Genomic DNA, 16,082 nt, shown 5'->3' with positions numbered 1-16,082 from the left:
GCGCATATGCGAGTGAATTAGTTTCACTGTACAGCCCTGCTATAACAGCTGGTGACATCTTATGTGATAAAATACTTGTCCGACAGCAATCCCTATCCCTGCATTTATTTCCCTTAGACACATGTAGATTCTCCTTACTACTACCCACTCTTCTGGGGGGAATTTGCCTGGTCAATTTGGTGAGGCTGAAGACAGTTGTTTTAATATTCTCAGGGCAAACATTGTGGAAACAATGTGATGATGTAAATCCACAATAGAGGAGGTTTAAACCTCAAAACCGCAAAAAACGCAAAAACCGCAAAAACCGCCACAAGGTGGCAGAAGTGCATTTTATAAGAGCTCGACCTGCATCTCTCCCATAGAAATACATGCTCCGCAGCAACCAGGAAGCTTTGTCTGTACAAAATATGTTTAAAGAAACACAACACAGTCACAAGTAATGATTTTAACTACAGCAAAGCATGCTGGGAAATGCATAATCTGTCCATTCCACAGCTACAAAGATTGTGATTTGTGTTGATATAAAATTGTGTAGTTTTTTTCTGGACATTGAGGGAAGACATGGTCGATCAACAATCAATTTATTGATTAAAAATAAATAAATAACTACACCAAAACAACCACGGTCATATAGTTATATCCATGGACAGTAGAAATTTCACGAAGGAATGAATGGACACCAAAAATGCACAATTTCCTCATGCAGATGTAAAAAAAAATATATTCTTTTTCTCTCTTCTCACTTTCTTCTTCTTTTAAATTTTTATTTTCCTATAGACTGACCATGTAATGGTAACCTAATTTGAAAACAGATATACAGCACGAATACTGTACGTCTATCTTGATCTAGGACCTTTCCAAGCCCTGACTGAGTGGTAGCCATATGTTTCATCTGTCCCAGAAAGAGGTCACAAGAGTGGTATTACGACTTCAAAGTCCACCAAAAAGCCTGGCCTTGGCTCATGACCATGGCAGCTGTCTGATATCATCACAGATGTTCCCCCGTAGATCTGTGTCAATAGCTAGCCTGTGTGTCATGTCATGACTGTTCTGCTTTTGGACAGTGGCTCTTTGAATTTTTTTTTCTTCTTCTTCTTGCAGTCAAAGAGGGATAAATATGACATGAAAAAATAACCTTTTAAAAATATACAGTAAATGAATCAGTAATAATTTTTTTTTATCTTTGTAGGACACATACAGACGCCGACAGATGCAGAGAACTATCACTAGACAAATGTCCTTTGACTTGACAAAGCTGCTGGTGACTGAGGACTGGTTCAGTGACATCAGCCCCCAGACCATGAGGAGGCTACTCAATATAGTTTCTATTACAGGTAAACCATACTGAGCACACATCCCAATTCACCAGCTTCAATAAGGACTCCTGCTCTTTCACAAATGTAAAACTGGTTCAGTCCAAATTTGACTAAGAATTTGATCTTTTGATAGGCCGTCTGTTGAGAGCCAATCAGATCATCTTCAACTGGGATCGTCTGGCGTCGTGGATCAATCTGACTGAGGAGTGGCCTTACAGGACGTCATGGATCATCCTCTATTTGGAAGAGACTGACAGTGTGTCTGATCAGATCTCTCTTAAGACCATCTATGAGAGGTAAGAACAAGTCTAGTCTACAAAGATCCCCGCCATTGTAGATTTAATATTTAAGAGCATGATTTCTTCTTTTCAATCAGCAAAAAGGTAGTAAAATACAATAACATAATGAAAGAAAAGTTTATTATACTGATTAAACATTATGGTGCCATTTTACAATTACAGTTCCCTTACTAGTGGTTTTAAATGCCTTATAAATGAGTTAATAACTAGGTTATTATACTTTCAATGAACATAATAAATGGCTGTAACTCCCATGATAATATTTAAGTGCCATTGGATCAACATACCTAATAGTGTGCTCTAAAGTAATATTAATGCCTGAAAAGGTAGTTCATAACTTTGTTTATAACATCATTATCGGCTTAAGTTTCTGATCAGACATAACACAAACAGCAGTTATTCAATAATTTTGAACAAGTAGTGTATTCATTTTGTAGTCAGAACAGCAGGTCCCCTGCTCCCCGCATCCAGAACACGTGCTGCGCATACGCACATATTCCATGGGAGGCCCAATTTTGCGCAAGTACAAATACGCAGAGGATGTGCATTGTTGCCGTGAGGCACAGAGCACCAAGTCAGCCCACGGGAGGAGAGAGAAAATAAAAGAGAGAGTAATCTGACACCACACCACCACAATGATTGACAGCATGCAGCAGAATTGGGGAAATAAAATGACAGAATTCACCCACTCAGCTGTCAGTCCCCTGAGGTAGTGTCATGGTACAGCTGCTACTTTTTAGGGCAAAGTGTGTGGGTTCGATCCCAAATTTGATATTTTTTTTTAAGTCAGATAATTTTTTCGCACTAACTATTGGTTTCCCATATATTTGTATTACTCCATAACATGCATCTAATGAAATTCAGGTTCAAGTCAAAAAGTATAAAAAATTTTATGGGTCAATCAGGGCTTACAAATGTATTGACCACAGCTGTCCCGAGGGACCCAATGTTTTTTTTTCATTGGATCTCAAAATACCTGGCGGCTCCCCTATTCATGATTTTTCACAGTCATGTCATATTAAATGATCAGGAATTACAAATGCTATGCCATTGGACAGCCATGACATTATTTTTTTATTATTTTTTTTATTTTATTATTATTATTATTATTATTCTTGACAAATTTAAGCAAGGCGTAACATGCTTGTTGCCAGATAAACGACATCACTGCTGCCAATAAAAGGCCTGGCTCTATGTTCTTTGTTTAAATCCAGGAGGTAGTGTAAAATCACTGACATTAGTAACACACGTAGACCAGCAGGTGGCAGTAGAGGATTTTCATTTCAGCACCCCTCCAAATGGTAATTAGTGCCACAGCTCCTTGCTCCTCATTTGGTATTTTTTTTATTATGCATGTGTCAAATTATAACTCTATTAAAGTATGCAAGCTAGATTAATGACTTGACATGTTCTTAGAAGCGGTCAAATTAGTCTCAGATGTCTTTGTTGGAGCAGCAAAGGAAGGAGCAGTGTTGTTGTGCTATGGATGCACACCACGGCGGTGACATCTTTGTGTTTGTGCGGCCACAGATGCTCTTAGGCGGAGGTTGTCGCTGGGTTTGGCCGCTGTTGTGCATCAGTCGCTGGCCTTTAAAGGTTGCACTCTGTCACAATACACTAGCGCCTACGACTCCTGCGGCAGGAAAGTGTCACACGCGATTATTGTCAGCCGCTCAGCCAGCTTGATTCAACAGACAGGCCTCCTCCATCCATCGAGAAACACTTCCTCATTGGATCAGCTCTTTTTAATTTATTTCAAAAACATCACTTTTTGCTTCAAGTGTGAACAAGAAGATGACAGCATATGATGCATTTAGTCAGAAAACGTATTTTTATGAAAATAATGATTTCTGTCTGTGTGGTGACATTATCAAGGACAATAAACACGACATGCTTGTGAGAAAAAGACAACCATGAAGTATGTGAACATTGACCATCCAACAAGAAGCTGCCATTTAACAAGGCGTGGGTGTGCTCATTAAGCCTAATGTTACCATCTTCCTGTTTCTGACCAGCAGCGCTGTCTGTCTTCTTCATCTTCCTCCTCACTGGCTGTCTTTCCAAATGGCTGCTCTGTCTCACTGTTGGCCAAAATGACGTTAATGATGATGACATCCCTAAACAGGCCTCGCCTTGGGACCTTATCTTATGTACAGATCTTCCATTGATAAGACTCATGTGGATCTTTTTTTCAAGGCTGTTGAGATTCTTTTACTGGAGTCTGACTACTTTTCGTTTTAATAAATATGTTTAAAATAATCAGCAATATTAAGAGTAAAAAAAATGAGGTAATGAGTGTCACACCTTTTGTATACTGTATATATACATATACATTTTTATAAGCCGATATGCCAAATCTGTGGTGCAGGCTGACTTAACTTACTATCGATACATATTTTGATAGCCACCCATTCATTGTATCAATCTACAGGTAAAACGTCAAAATTAGAACACAATTCTGTAACCCTGGTTGCCAAGTTGTTTTAATGTCAAAACAAGTTTTGCCATAGAAAATAATGTCAAAGAGTGTGCCTCAGTTCGTTAACCGAGATTCCACAATAAAGTAAAACTACTCGGACCAAAACTATCCCTTTTAGGCATTAAAGGAGGAACTGTATACTCATACTAGTAGGCTGACACGTTTATGTTTCAGTAAGTTCCATTTCTGGTTCTATGGTTATCATCACAGTTTTCCTCTTTGCCATCACAAGAAGCCAAATAAATCTACTAAATACAATTAATTACTTATTAGTAATATTTGGTGCCTGTTAGGCCAAAATTTGTCATGGGTTGAAAATGCTACAAGTCTAGTGGTTAGCGCGCAGACCTCACAGCTAGGAGACCAGGGTTCAATTCCACCCTCGGGCATCTCTGTGTGGAGTTTGCATGTTCTCCCGGGTATTCCGGTTTCCTCCCACATTCCAAAAACATGCTAGGTTAATTGGCCACTCCAAATTGTCCATAGGTATGAATGTGAGTGTGAATGGTTGTTTGTCTCTATGTGCCCTGTGATTGGCTGGCGACCAGTACAGGGTGTACCCCGCCTCTCGCCCGAAGACAGCTGGGATAGGCTCCAGCACCCCCGCGACCCTCATGAGGAAAAAGCGGTAGAAAATGAATGAATGAATGAATGAAAATGCTACAAAATACTAAATTGGCATTAACGTCATGTCATGGCTGCAGTTGTTTTGGTCAGTATAACGCACCACAGAGACAATAATTACTTTCAAACTGCAGTTACTCACAATATATACAGTATGAAAGTGTGTGCACACATTTTGGAGAACAGCATTGAGCGAGTTAAGCATTCTGACATAGCAATAGTGCACTTCCCCTGAGCGATAATAAGTGAATATATTAGTGGTGAAGTGAACGTGGGGGTGAGTCAGCCCTTATAGGTCAACTGTCGCCCTGCATCTCAGTCACAAGGGAGCCAACTCTTCCTTTCCTTCTCCTCTTCTTCTAATAAGCTTGTGAGCAGAGCATCGCCATTTTGTAAATCACAGAAAGGATAAAAGAGGTTATCTTTAGTCGCTATCGAGATTAGATGAAAGGATGCAGGTTTAATCCTTGTCAGGTGATGTTAGGAATATGAATTACGTCAAAAATATTGAAAACATGCATTCAATCAAAATGATATGTGTGATATCCCAGGGTGTTACAATAATACAAGCTATACAAATACGATGTAAAGCTGTTTTTCAGTAATACCAAGGCACTCATTCTTGTAGCGGGCGTAGACCAGTACAGCCTCTCTAATCTGATGGAGAATGTGCAATCGGTTTATAACCTCAGCAATTTGACATCATTAACGGTAGAATGAGGGGGAAAGGCTGCACAAACTGATGCAAGGTAGCAGCAACGATGCGTGTTATAAAGATGCCTTTTGGAGATTTTGGCCCACACTTGCACAAAGAGTGCAGATTAAAGTTCTGCACATGAAGCAACAAATGAAACTTCAAGCGTTGAGCCAGCGCTTGTGGTCCACCCGGCACACCGCCACTGACAATTGAAATTAAGCTTGGAGTGTTTTTTTGAAGCAGCCATTAGCATTCCTGTTTGTATTGCCGTTTTGTCTGATCACACACTAATTGAATTTGAGCTTGCAGCTTTGTGACTATCATATTCAGCGCTCCTGTGTGTCTTCATCCTCGGTGTTCTCTCAGGGGTCTGTTTTTCTCCAGGTTTGGCGGCCATTAGAGCCTTAATGACAACAAGCTAACTAGCCTCTCTCAACGCTTCATGGTTATTGCACCAATGCAGGCTGTCGCTTCGAAAAGACCATTAATACACCTTTTCCTGTTGATTTCCTCCATGTACTTTAGAGTCATTACATTACATTTAGCCATTTAGTCCTCATGTAGATTAATTTAGTGTGACCGAGAAAGCACAGCTTCTGGCTTTTCCATAAGAGTCAAGGTGTTTAAAATCTCTAACTCAGTGGTTCCCAAAGTTTTCACAGTACCCCTCAGATATTTCAGTCAGAGCTAATTACCCCCTACCCCTGCATAGTTATCAGTGACTGAAAGCACACATGAATCATTTATTTAATTATCCTGTTTGATTTAAGGAATAAATTATTGCCATTTCCATTGAGCAAAATCAGTTCTTTTTCTTTACAGAGGATATATCCCTCCAATTGTTGTGTTTGATTTTGCACCCAGACTCACAGAGCACAAACTACAGGAAGGTGATCAAATATCTCTAATATATAATAACACAGACATACACATTTACACAGTCCTTTTTTGCCATTTTCCTTTCTGTTCATATAATGCAGTAAACGGAATGGAAATGGTGAGTCATACAAAATTATTTTGAGAACTGCAATTAATCAGATTTTTTTGATCATTTGACAACCCTAAAAACAAATTTGTACTTACCCCACTCATAACAATGTGTGTGCCACTAACTGATTACATTTTTACAGTGTTGTGTGAATTCTAAAAGGAATAATTCATGATATAAAAAAATAAAAAATAATAATGGTAATAAGAAAATAATCACAGTCGAGCATATAATGCTGCTGAGGTGAAAAGATTGTGGTCTACATAACAGCACAAATATTCCACCCTCGGCCATCTCTATGTGGAGTTTGCATGTTCTCCCCGTGCATGTGTGGGTTTTCTTCGGGTACTCCGGTTTCCTCCCACATTCCAAAAACATGCTAGGTTAATTGGTGACTCCAAATTGTCCAAAGGTATGAATATTAGTGTGAATGGTTATTTGTCTATATGTGCCCTGTGATTGGCTGGCGACCAGTCCCGGGTGTACCCCGCCTCTCGCCCGAAGACAGCTGGGATAGGCTCCAGCACCCCCGCAACCCTTGTGAGGATAAGCGGTATAAAATGAAATTAATAATAACTAACAATCTCTGCATGAGGGCTGCATCGCTGCAGGTTGCTGATGTGTGTGTATGTATGTGAATGACAGGAAGAAAAGCGATGACTCACTTGGGGAAAGGCATTTGGCACCACCTGTTTGTTTGCATGTATAAATCTCTCAACCCTGAATAAGACGAATATACTGTAAGATGGTTTTTTTTTTTCTCGAAAGAAAAAAAATTCAATACTGTAATTCTTCCAACGTGACTTGTTTTACGCCCCATTTGCAACTCTGCTTATGATACATCAGGAGATTAAGGTGGATAGTTAATTTGCTGCCTATCTACAGCACATTAAACTGATGAGCAAACATGCTCATTTTAAATCAGGCCCATTAAATAGTGCTGCGATCCAAGCAGCCAGTTTTCCCTGTGACTTGTCGTTACAGACGTCCACTTGTGTCCGTTCCACAGCAAATAACAGCCTGCCAGCTTCTGTCAATCAAACGAGCTAGCGATCATGCCCTTGGAGCTGACTGCAAAAAGTTCCTCAAGTGTCCTCAAGGATCCTTTTTCTTCACATTAATAATATATATTATTATTTAGACTATGTCAAGGACTGATGATCAAGTAACATTTGTCAAAAATTGGCTGGACGTGATGACTCAAGAGCCAAGCAGAGTTTGAAATGCTCTTGCAAACACTGGGGAGCAAACAGTGACAGACCGTCATGCAAATTAAAATTGGGCAACATGGTCACCCCTGTACCTCCCACCACACACTCAAACTAAATTACTTACTTTGCAAGCTGTACCCTCAAATGTTCAAAAATTAGTGAGAAAGTTTCAACATTTCATCAATGTATTTGGAGCCAATGAAGTACGAGAGTGGTTTCAGTTGTCCCCACAGTGAGTTTATTCTTGGACGACCAGGAAAAAAAAAGCGCCACTGGTCCATTGAGCAGGTTCCTGCTCCGCTCTGACATCTGGTGCCCTGTCCGTGCCAGGATGCCCCTGCTGCACTCTGAAGTGGGTTTCTGGCGCCGCACCTGAATCTTCTGATGATTACACTAACCCACGTACACACAAACCTAATAGATGCTGCACACTTGACCACATGTTCACACCCGAGTTGGAGTAAAAGTGCACACGCGCAAACTCTCTTTGCCAATGCAATTGAACATATGTCCTCATCAAGTCACACCTAAATCTGGTGCTCGTGGTTCTTGCAGCGCACACACACACGTTCTCTCACCAGTTAGAAGAACATATGTCACCCCCCAAATCCTTAGAGAATCCATGTAATTAATCAGACCCTGAGATTCCGGTTGCGTTCAACAAACTAGCACATTCACACAGTGAAGGCAGCGGAACACTGCAAACAAAACTGCTGTCAAGTGAGGTTAAGGGCAGGAGCCGAGAGCTGGGATTAACCACGGGCATTGCAAGCGAAATTATGAAAGACCGTATTCATAAGTCATCTTGTTGTTGCATAAACACAAAAGTCTTTTTCTCACTTTTGAGGTTTTTGATTTGCAGTAGTAGGGGTGAACTTTCCGTATATTTCTCTCATTCCAGTACACACTGCCATAAAAGTTTAACCACATGTCACATGATTGACTGGCAATCACTGCCTAAATTTGACATTTTGATGTTTGTTGACAGTATTTTTCACTCCATGTCACTAAATCACGTCTAAAGGCTCTTTTGTTGTCATTTAGGTGTAGTTAGTTGCATTTATTTTGCAAATACTTGAAATCAATGCAAAAAACCCACCTCAAACTGTACTACATACACTGGACTGTAAGATCAAGCACTATCAGTTCCAGAGGACTAACTTCTCAGTATTTTGAAACATTTATCATGTAGGAAGTTGTGGAATTAAAAAGTCAAACTGTTGGCATCATAAAATCTGTTTAAAATAAATATTTTGTACTTTGTCATACAAGTGTAAAATTAAGTGAACCACCATTTGCAAAATGGAAAATCAATTGGCATTAATTAGAAAAGCTAACTGCGGAATACATAGTTTTATGTGGTAAAGCTGTGCTTTTTCAAATGTCACACATGTGTAAAAATGAGTTGACTCCTCCCACAACACAAAGCTTTTTCCTGTTACCTTCCTCATAAAATGAAAAGTGCAAAGTGTGCTATTGCTAAAGTGGTGTCTTATCACATTGCTAAAGACGTGGTCACCATTGCAACTGTGGAAAAAACGACTTCAAGCTGAAAACAATAGACTCTCGAGTCCATCGAGCCTCCCTGTCACAATCGCAATACTGTATATACTGAACTCTCCTTTGTCTGTTATTCCTACTGAGTAGAATACACAGCCAGCCAGCGTATTTCGTATTCGTATTTTCCAATTAATTTAAAAAACAACTTTTAAAAGTCCTGTTTTAGTGATAGCCAAACACTTCTTGGACACTTCAAAAGTTTTTTCTTTTTTTGTTAATTGCACTGAGAATGAATATGTAGGCAGGCAATTCAGTCTTAATTAGAGAGACTCTTATCTCAAGTGCTGAAACATTGAGATGACACTTTCTCCATTCAGAATTACTTTAATTATTGTAATTTGGTTGCAATTATGTGCTGGGATAAAAGTGCCGCTCCAACGCTTTTGTGGGTGATTCCCTTTATGTGAAACCCTTTTAATAAGATTTAAAATATCTGGCTGTGGGGGGGGGGGTAAAAATGAGGCGGACCTTTCTCTGTTGTTTTCTTTGCATGAAAACTTTTTCAGCTTTTGCTGTCCTCAAATGAAAGGTCAATATCTAAACTTAATCTCAACGAATAGTTGTTGTGCTTGAGAATAACCCCACTGGTGCTCAGTTTGGGTGCAAGTCTGCAGTTATGCTATCCTCAGTCAAGGTACATGTTGGGATTTATGTTTTTTTTTAATGAACCAGAGCTTTTCAGTAGCACTCATACATCCCCAGAACATGACACTACCACCACCATGTTTTACTGTGGACAAGACATACTTGTGTTTTTATCAGTGCTGTCAAAGTTCGATTTTCAACATCTTGGTAAAACATACGTACGTACATTATTGCAATATGATTGATGCTATTTATTATATGTGTTTTTGTATTATATGTATAAAACTATGGCAGGAACAACATCAAATGAAAAGCACTAAATGAATACAGAGCCACCATCCATCCCGCTTGGTGGACTTTGTTTTTCAGAGACTCCCTCACATTTGCTGAACGTTTGTAGGCAAGTTTAAGAGCTAATATGCTCATAATAAAGATGTTTTAAACAGTTGTGAAATTTATATCCCTTACATAAAATTTATTTGTTGTAGTTGCACATTGAATCGTTTACCACAAAGAGATTCGCCTACTTATTCTAGATTTAAATTTTTTTTATAAGTGATTAAATGTGATTAATTCTGAGTTAACTACAGGCAAAATGCAATTAATCGTGAGCAAATATTGTAATCGATTGACAGCTCTAGTTTTTATACAATAATAGTTGTGTGTTGGCTCATTTTAACTAGATAGTAAATCTGTACAGCTGTACACTGATAACTATTAAGTATATCCAAGTTTTGTAATAAAAATGGTTGCTCACTTTTATGAGATATTGTATAGCATCAGGATTGACTGCCTCAGGTGTTGCTAAATGTTTTGGGATTCGACGTACACAAATTGATCGTTTGTGTCCTGTGTTCCTCATACTCCTTTATAAAGCTATAATACCCCGCTTCTATTCATGCATGTTTGTATGTTTTGGTCAGACATTGTCATTCCTTCACGCCACTGGTGTTTGCCATCATTGACTAATGCATGAATCAGCCACAGCCCACTCGCTCCACAACCACTGACTACCCATTGAGCCGCTTAAAATATGCAGTACAAACCAGGCCATCTAATGCTAAGTAGTGTAGGTGACTCTTGTGTGTCCCAAGTTTCTGTGTTTGTACACGCCAATGGAAAGAATTCTTTTGCTTGAAAAATCCTTAAAGCTAAATCCTTTCAGTTGTGGAAGTAAGCTGAGGTTGACGGATTAGTCTAATTGGTCTGAAACAAGAGAAACGCTTTGTTCCATTTTGAATCATTTTGAATGCAATAAAAGCCTCCTGTACACATCCCCTTATGGACTTCTGCTTTTTCGCTTCCTCCGAAGAGACGGATTAACATTTAAATGTGACACAGATATGGCAAAAAATGCCTGATATTGTGATACTTCTGCAGTGCTGCATATTATGACTGATCTCGCTGCTGTCACCTTGTACTGGAACCCCTGGAAGGTACTAGAATGATTATAAATAGCAGTGCAGGGTTGTAAGAGGGTCAGAGATGACCTTTAAGTGGATGGCATGATTTGCCACTCAGCCGCATTGAGAACAATGAGTACATATGATAGTCTGGTGTAGAAATAAATCTCTTAATCAATTATGCATATTTTTGGTGCATTCTCTCTGACTATTATTGATCTTACTAGAAATGTCAATTTTATGCTTCAGGGGTTTGCTTTAATGAGTTTGAGAATCATTTCAGTGGCACTGACCCCAAGCCTATTGGGATATTGAGCAAGGTCTCTAACCTCACAAATGTTTTTCTGGATGAATTCCCACAGGCTCCACCAGGAGCTCATCCATTTTCACTTTCTGTAGGTGTCTTAGCAATCTGTCTTGATCCTTTTGTCCACATTTGGCACCAAAAACCGATGCCTTCAACTGCCATTTCATAGTTTCCGATGGTACTACTTGACCTTCGCCGAGCTGGTCTTGTGTGGTGAAAAGGCAGCATAACTAATATCAGGATCCTGGCTTTTTCAGGCATGTATGGACATCATCCGAAGAGGACAAAATGGGGATTTATCCTTATCTGGCTATATTGAGGAGGATCAATCACATGTCCTCTTCTCCACCATTGCTTTGAAAGCAGCTTTTGAATCGCTCATGTCATTGCACCGATCTGTCTATCAGATTTGTATACACTGGCAATGTGTGCCCTTTCATAATCGTGATGAAATTCCACTAGCTGAATCAAGATGAGATACACTTGTCAAAAGTTAAGCATTTGGCTTCACAACATTTTCCCCTTTTCCTGTCGGTCGAGTGTCCAATACTTGTTTTCAAATTGACATTCTCCCATCCTTATCTCTGATGCACGGCCTCCTCATTGACCCAAGGATTATCATTTGAGTATGAGCTTAATTTTTCACAATAATGCTTCACCGTTGGGATTTTTTTTTTTGACTTATCTAGTATGTGTTGCCTTTCATAGAGGAGCACATTTGTCTTCACTTTAGCAGGCTGCCCCTCTTAGATCACTGAACTATTAATCTGTTCTATCTATCAAACAACCACATGCACCCTTATGAACTCTGTGGTGCAATTAGTGCCCTCCAATTGTGCATAAATCACTAAGCTGAGGTTGACTGTTTTTTGCTGTTTTCTTAAACAGGGGGTTCAGTTAAGGTTTTTTAGGAGGTTCTGGAACCAGGAAGGCTCCATTTCAGGGCTACACATGAGTTTAATCAACATTTCAACGAACCACGGCATCCAGAGTTCTGCTCACGAGAGGCACTCTCTTGTTATCAGCCAGTTGTGTTTCCCATTAGCATGGCTGCCTCTGTGGTTTGCGTATGGACGCACGGGTCCAGCTTAGTATAAGACAGCTAAACAATGCCACAAATGTATATGGAAAGCAGACCACAATTTGAGAGTTGGCACAGTCATGACCAGAATGACAAGAGCAATGCGTCCACATTACTTGAAGCATTTGATTCAAATCAAGACAATTTGCCAGGATTTTTGTGGAAACAAATAACACGGCGTCATCTCAAGCGAAAACATATTTGTGTTTTGCCCATTCTGACTTTAGGGTGGTAGAAGCCATGCTGCTTCGTATGTAACATTAACCTTCCTACAGCGTCAGAGCCACAGCTTATTTTGCCCATATGTCCACTGTTTTCCCAGAGAGGCCCCCATCTTGGTTCATCCACACACTTAGCAGACACACTACTAGGGACTGTGACTCTGCCCGCCAGTGGAATGCATTGACCTCGGGCCTGGCCTCTTTGTGCGTGCGTTGTTGTCTCTAAACACAGAGGGCAGCTGTAAAGCAAGTCAAGTGGCACATTCATGCTTCCAGCTTCCAATGAGAAGATGGAAGGCATAGAGAGATGGATTCTGCTGTATTCCCGGCAGCGTGTGGGAGGCTGAGAGGAGAAGAAAGGCTATACTCCAGTCGGCTTTTGGACCTATTAGCATTTGGATAAGCCCTGAAAGCTGCCAGTGGCCGCGCCACACAGTGAGCAGTAGGGCCTAAGCGCCTGTACTGCTGTGTTTATAAGCTATGTCTTGTCAATGGGCCCATTGTGCAGGCATGGCTATTGGGATGCCTCGTGGCCTCTATCTCACTTTTCACCAGTCTGCTTAAAAGTATCAAACCCCACTTCCTTGGCACTCATAACTGAAGCACCCCTCTTGTTGTTTGGCAAATTGATTGCTGATTAGAATGCCTTTGTTCCTTTGTTTGTTGGCTGAAAGAATTACTCCCTGAAGTGACTTGTGTCAATTTCTTCATGCCAAGGCTAACACGTCATCATTAGTTGTCTGCAAAAGATTTGATGTGGTTGAACCGAATTGTCATTTCACTGTCATGCCATTCCTGCACTTCCTCTGCTTGGATCTTTTTCCCTGATCAAACACGCCTCACTCCTGTCTATAGCAATGTGTGTTTCACTTGCCGGTCAGCCGGGACTATCAGAAATAGACCTCTGACTCTTCCTTTTTCTCCTCTTTCCATTCCATCTGTCAGGGTGTAACCCACTGATGGATGCCCTTGATTTGGAAACCTCACAAGCACGTTTCTTATCTTTGGCTGAAATGTCATTGTGCGCCTTTATTTTCAAGGATACAAAATGTGAACAGTTGAATCAGGCCATTAATGAACGGCCTGATTGTCTGTGGCCGTGCCACAAAAAAAAGAGAGAGTTGCTGGCTCCTGTTGGTCTGTGTCTGCAGTACTACTAATAAACATCAGCAAGCCTACTGGAAAAGTGGGAAAACAGACTTTTTGCAGTCTATACATAGGTTAGTACAGTTCATGGGAATCAGTAACCAAATATGGGTTTATGTTATGATATTGACAGCTCAGTTTCCCCGCCGTTGCAGTCTTTAGCGGATATTGTACTGCTTGTGAGAGGAACATCTGTGTGTGCAGGCAATATTCATAACCTATTGCCGTATGCTGGGTAAACAAAGTTCACATACACTCCTGATTTTAAGACTAGTTCAAAGAAGACCTTCAAAATGCAAAAAGGGGAGTGTGACAAAAACATTTTGATGAAGCGATTTATTACAACCAACCAACCATTAAAGTGAAATAGGCTTTTCATCAGCTGATCAAAAGTTTAACACCACAGCCTTTGCATTCAGTGTCATTTTCCTTCAGGCATCCACAATGTCATGATCTCTTGATGAAAAAGACAAAGCATCTTTCTCTCTTTCAACACGGTTGGATTGTTGCGCTGCATAAGCAATGCTTTTTGTAGGGCACCATTGCTACTGCGGTTGGACACAGTAAGACAGTCATTTTAAACTTCTTAAAGGTGACCTAGTATTCTTTTTTTATGGTGATGATCTATAAATGTTGTTAGGATGTTGTATTCACATGTTAAACAATCCCAAAGTTTCGGATAAAGAGGTTTTTATATTTAGAAGGGAATCCTGAAAGAAGTTTGAGATGGTCCTGACCACTCGGTTTCAGAGGGTTTTCTAACACTGGCGGTTTGTGATGTCACAGATTGCAACGCTTCCTTATATGGGCATGCGTTGTCGGCCAGATACGCTCTCTTCCGTCCCTCAAGGTCTACTTCCCCCGCCATCCCCCAATTATTTTGTGTAAGTCATGGAAGTGTGGGAGCGGGTTTCAAATTACAAGTTCACTGAGTCTGAAGAAATCAGGACACAAACACTTTTTCTAAGTTCACTTCACTCTAAGTTCTTGTAATTTTTCAATTGGTCTTAAAAAAACCCTCTGTTTTCTAGGGAGAAATTCTGAGAAGGCTCTGTCCTTTAGGAGCCAGCTGTATGTCCTCAAGTGTTCACAGCACATTTTATTACCTCCGTTTCTGTAATTAGTGTTTTAGTTTGAATAATCGATAAAGCATATCTTAAAGTGGGCTAACAAAGTTTTGATTGTTTGAAAACTGGAAGTATTCATGAAGACAACACATTAATTCTCCCTGTCCCCCTCCAAGAGCTTTCCTTACTTAACTTGGACATCCTCCTCCACTTGCATGTCTTGCCAGACATGCACATTTGGTTAGAGACGTCCTGCAACCACAAGGTCACAGGTTTGTGCCCTGCAACAGCAGATGAGTCCATCACCAACCATCTGTCCTGTCAGAATGCCCTTGAACAGGCAGGTGGACCCCTACCTTTCCGCTGGATTGTTGGAGCAATGAAAAGTCGGAAGTGGAAATGACTTAACTTGCATATTCCATCCACCCATTATTCGACTATGAGGCATTCACTGCTTTGGAATTCCTCCAGGCTGATGGTGAAAAGTGAGGCATTTTCACCCGTGTATTAACTAGATTATGGTAGCTGAGAGTTGCATTATTCGCTAACAGTGTGTTGTGTTGATACTGACCTTCCCCTGACTTTGCCAGAGTGCTTCGGCAATTGTAGTGATCATTGAATAAAGTCATACATTGGCCAGCCTGTATTCACTTGCAAAACCCGATCAGGCTCAGGGAAAAACCCAAAGCATTTTAGGATGTGTCCCCAGCTGAACATAACTAGCATACAGAATGGGTGATGTATGAGAAGGAGGTTAATTTTTATGGGCCATTTTATTGTTTGGTTACATGATAATAATGTTTTGGAGCCTGGAAATGGGTCTCACATTGGATTGCTTGGAAAACAAAAAATTTAATCGATTCCGTATTAAACCACACTCATTTCACGATAATGTGAAACAGCACTTTTAACATTTGTAATTACAACTCTTCTCCAGCAAATCTACTGTACATTTACTGTAAACCCATGTGTATTTTTAAAAGCCAAGCAGCTAGTGTGCACCAAAATGGGGTGCACTACTTTTCAGCAACGAGCAGAGGTGCTGTTGATTACGTGTACACTAGTGTGTGATCTTAAAATATTGTGACCACGTTCTTG

The 16,082-nt window shown here is 40.3% G+C and overlaps 1 protein-coding gene across 6 annotated transcripts in view; it reads left to right on the top strand.

Annotated features, from left to right (window-relative positions):
- kidins220a (kinase D-interacting substrate 220a) overlaps positions 1–16,082 on the top strand; it is a 45,124-nt gene that overhangs the window by 14,232 nt on the left and 14,810 nt on the right. For all 6 annotated transcript variants that reach the window (XM_058090393.1, XM_058090390.1, XM_058090395.1 and 3 more), the window contains exons 22-23: positions 1,190–1,334; positions 1,450–1,612. In XM_058090393.1, coding sequence (XP_057946376.1) covers positions 1,190–1,334; positions 1,450–1,612 — 308 coding nt within the window. The remainder of the gene's footprint in view (positions 1–1,189; positions 1,335–1,449; positions 1,613–16,082) is intronic.

Source organism: Doryrhamphus excisus, chromosome 13, assembly GCF_030265055.1.
Source record: "Doryrhamphus excisus isolate RoL2022-K1 chromosome 13, RoL_Dexc_1.0, whole genome shotgun sequence".
Taxonomy (NCBI): Eukaryota; Metazoa; Chordata; class Actinopteri; order Syngnathiformes; family Syngnathidae; genus Doryrhamphus; species Doryrhamphus excisus.
The sequence above is the reverse complement of the archived record's forward strand: the minus strand, read 5'-3'. Positions and strand labels throughout refer to the sequence as shown.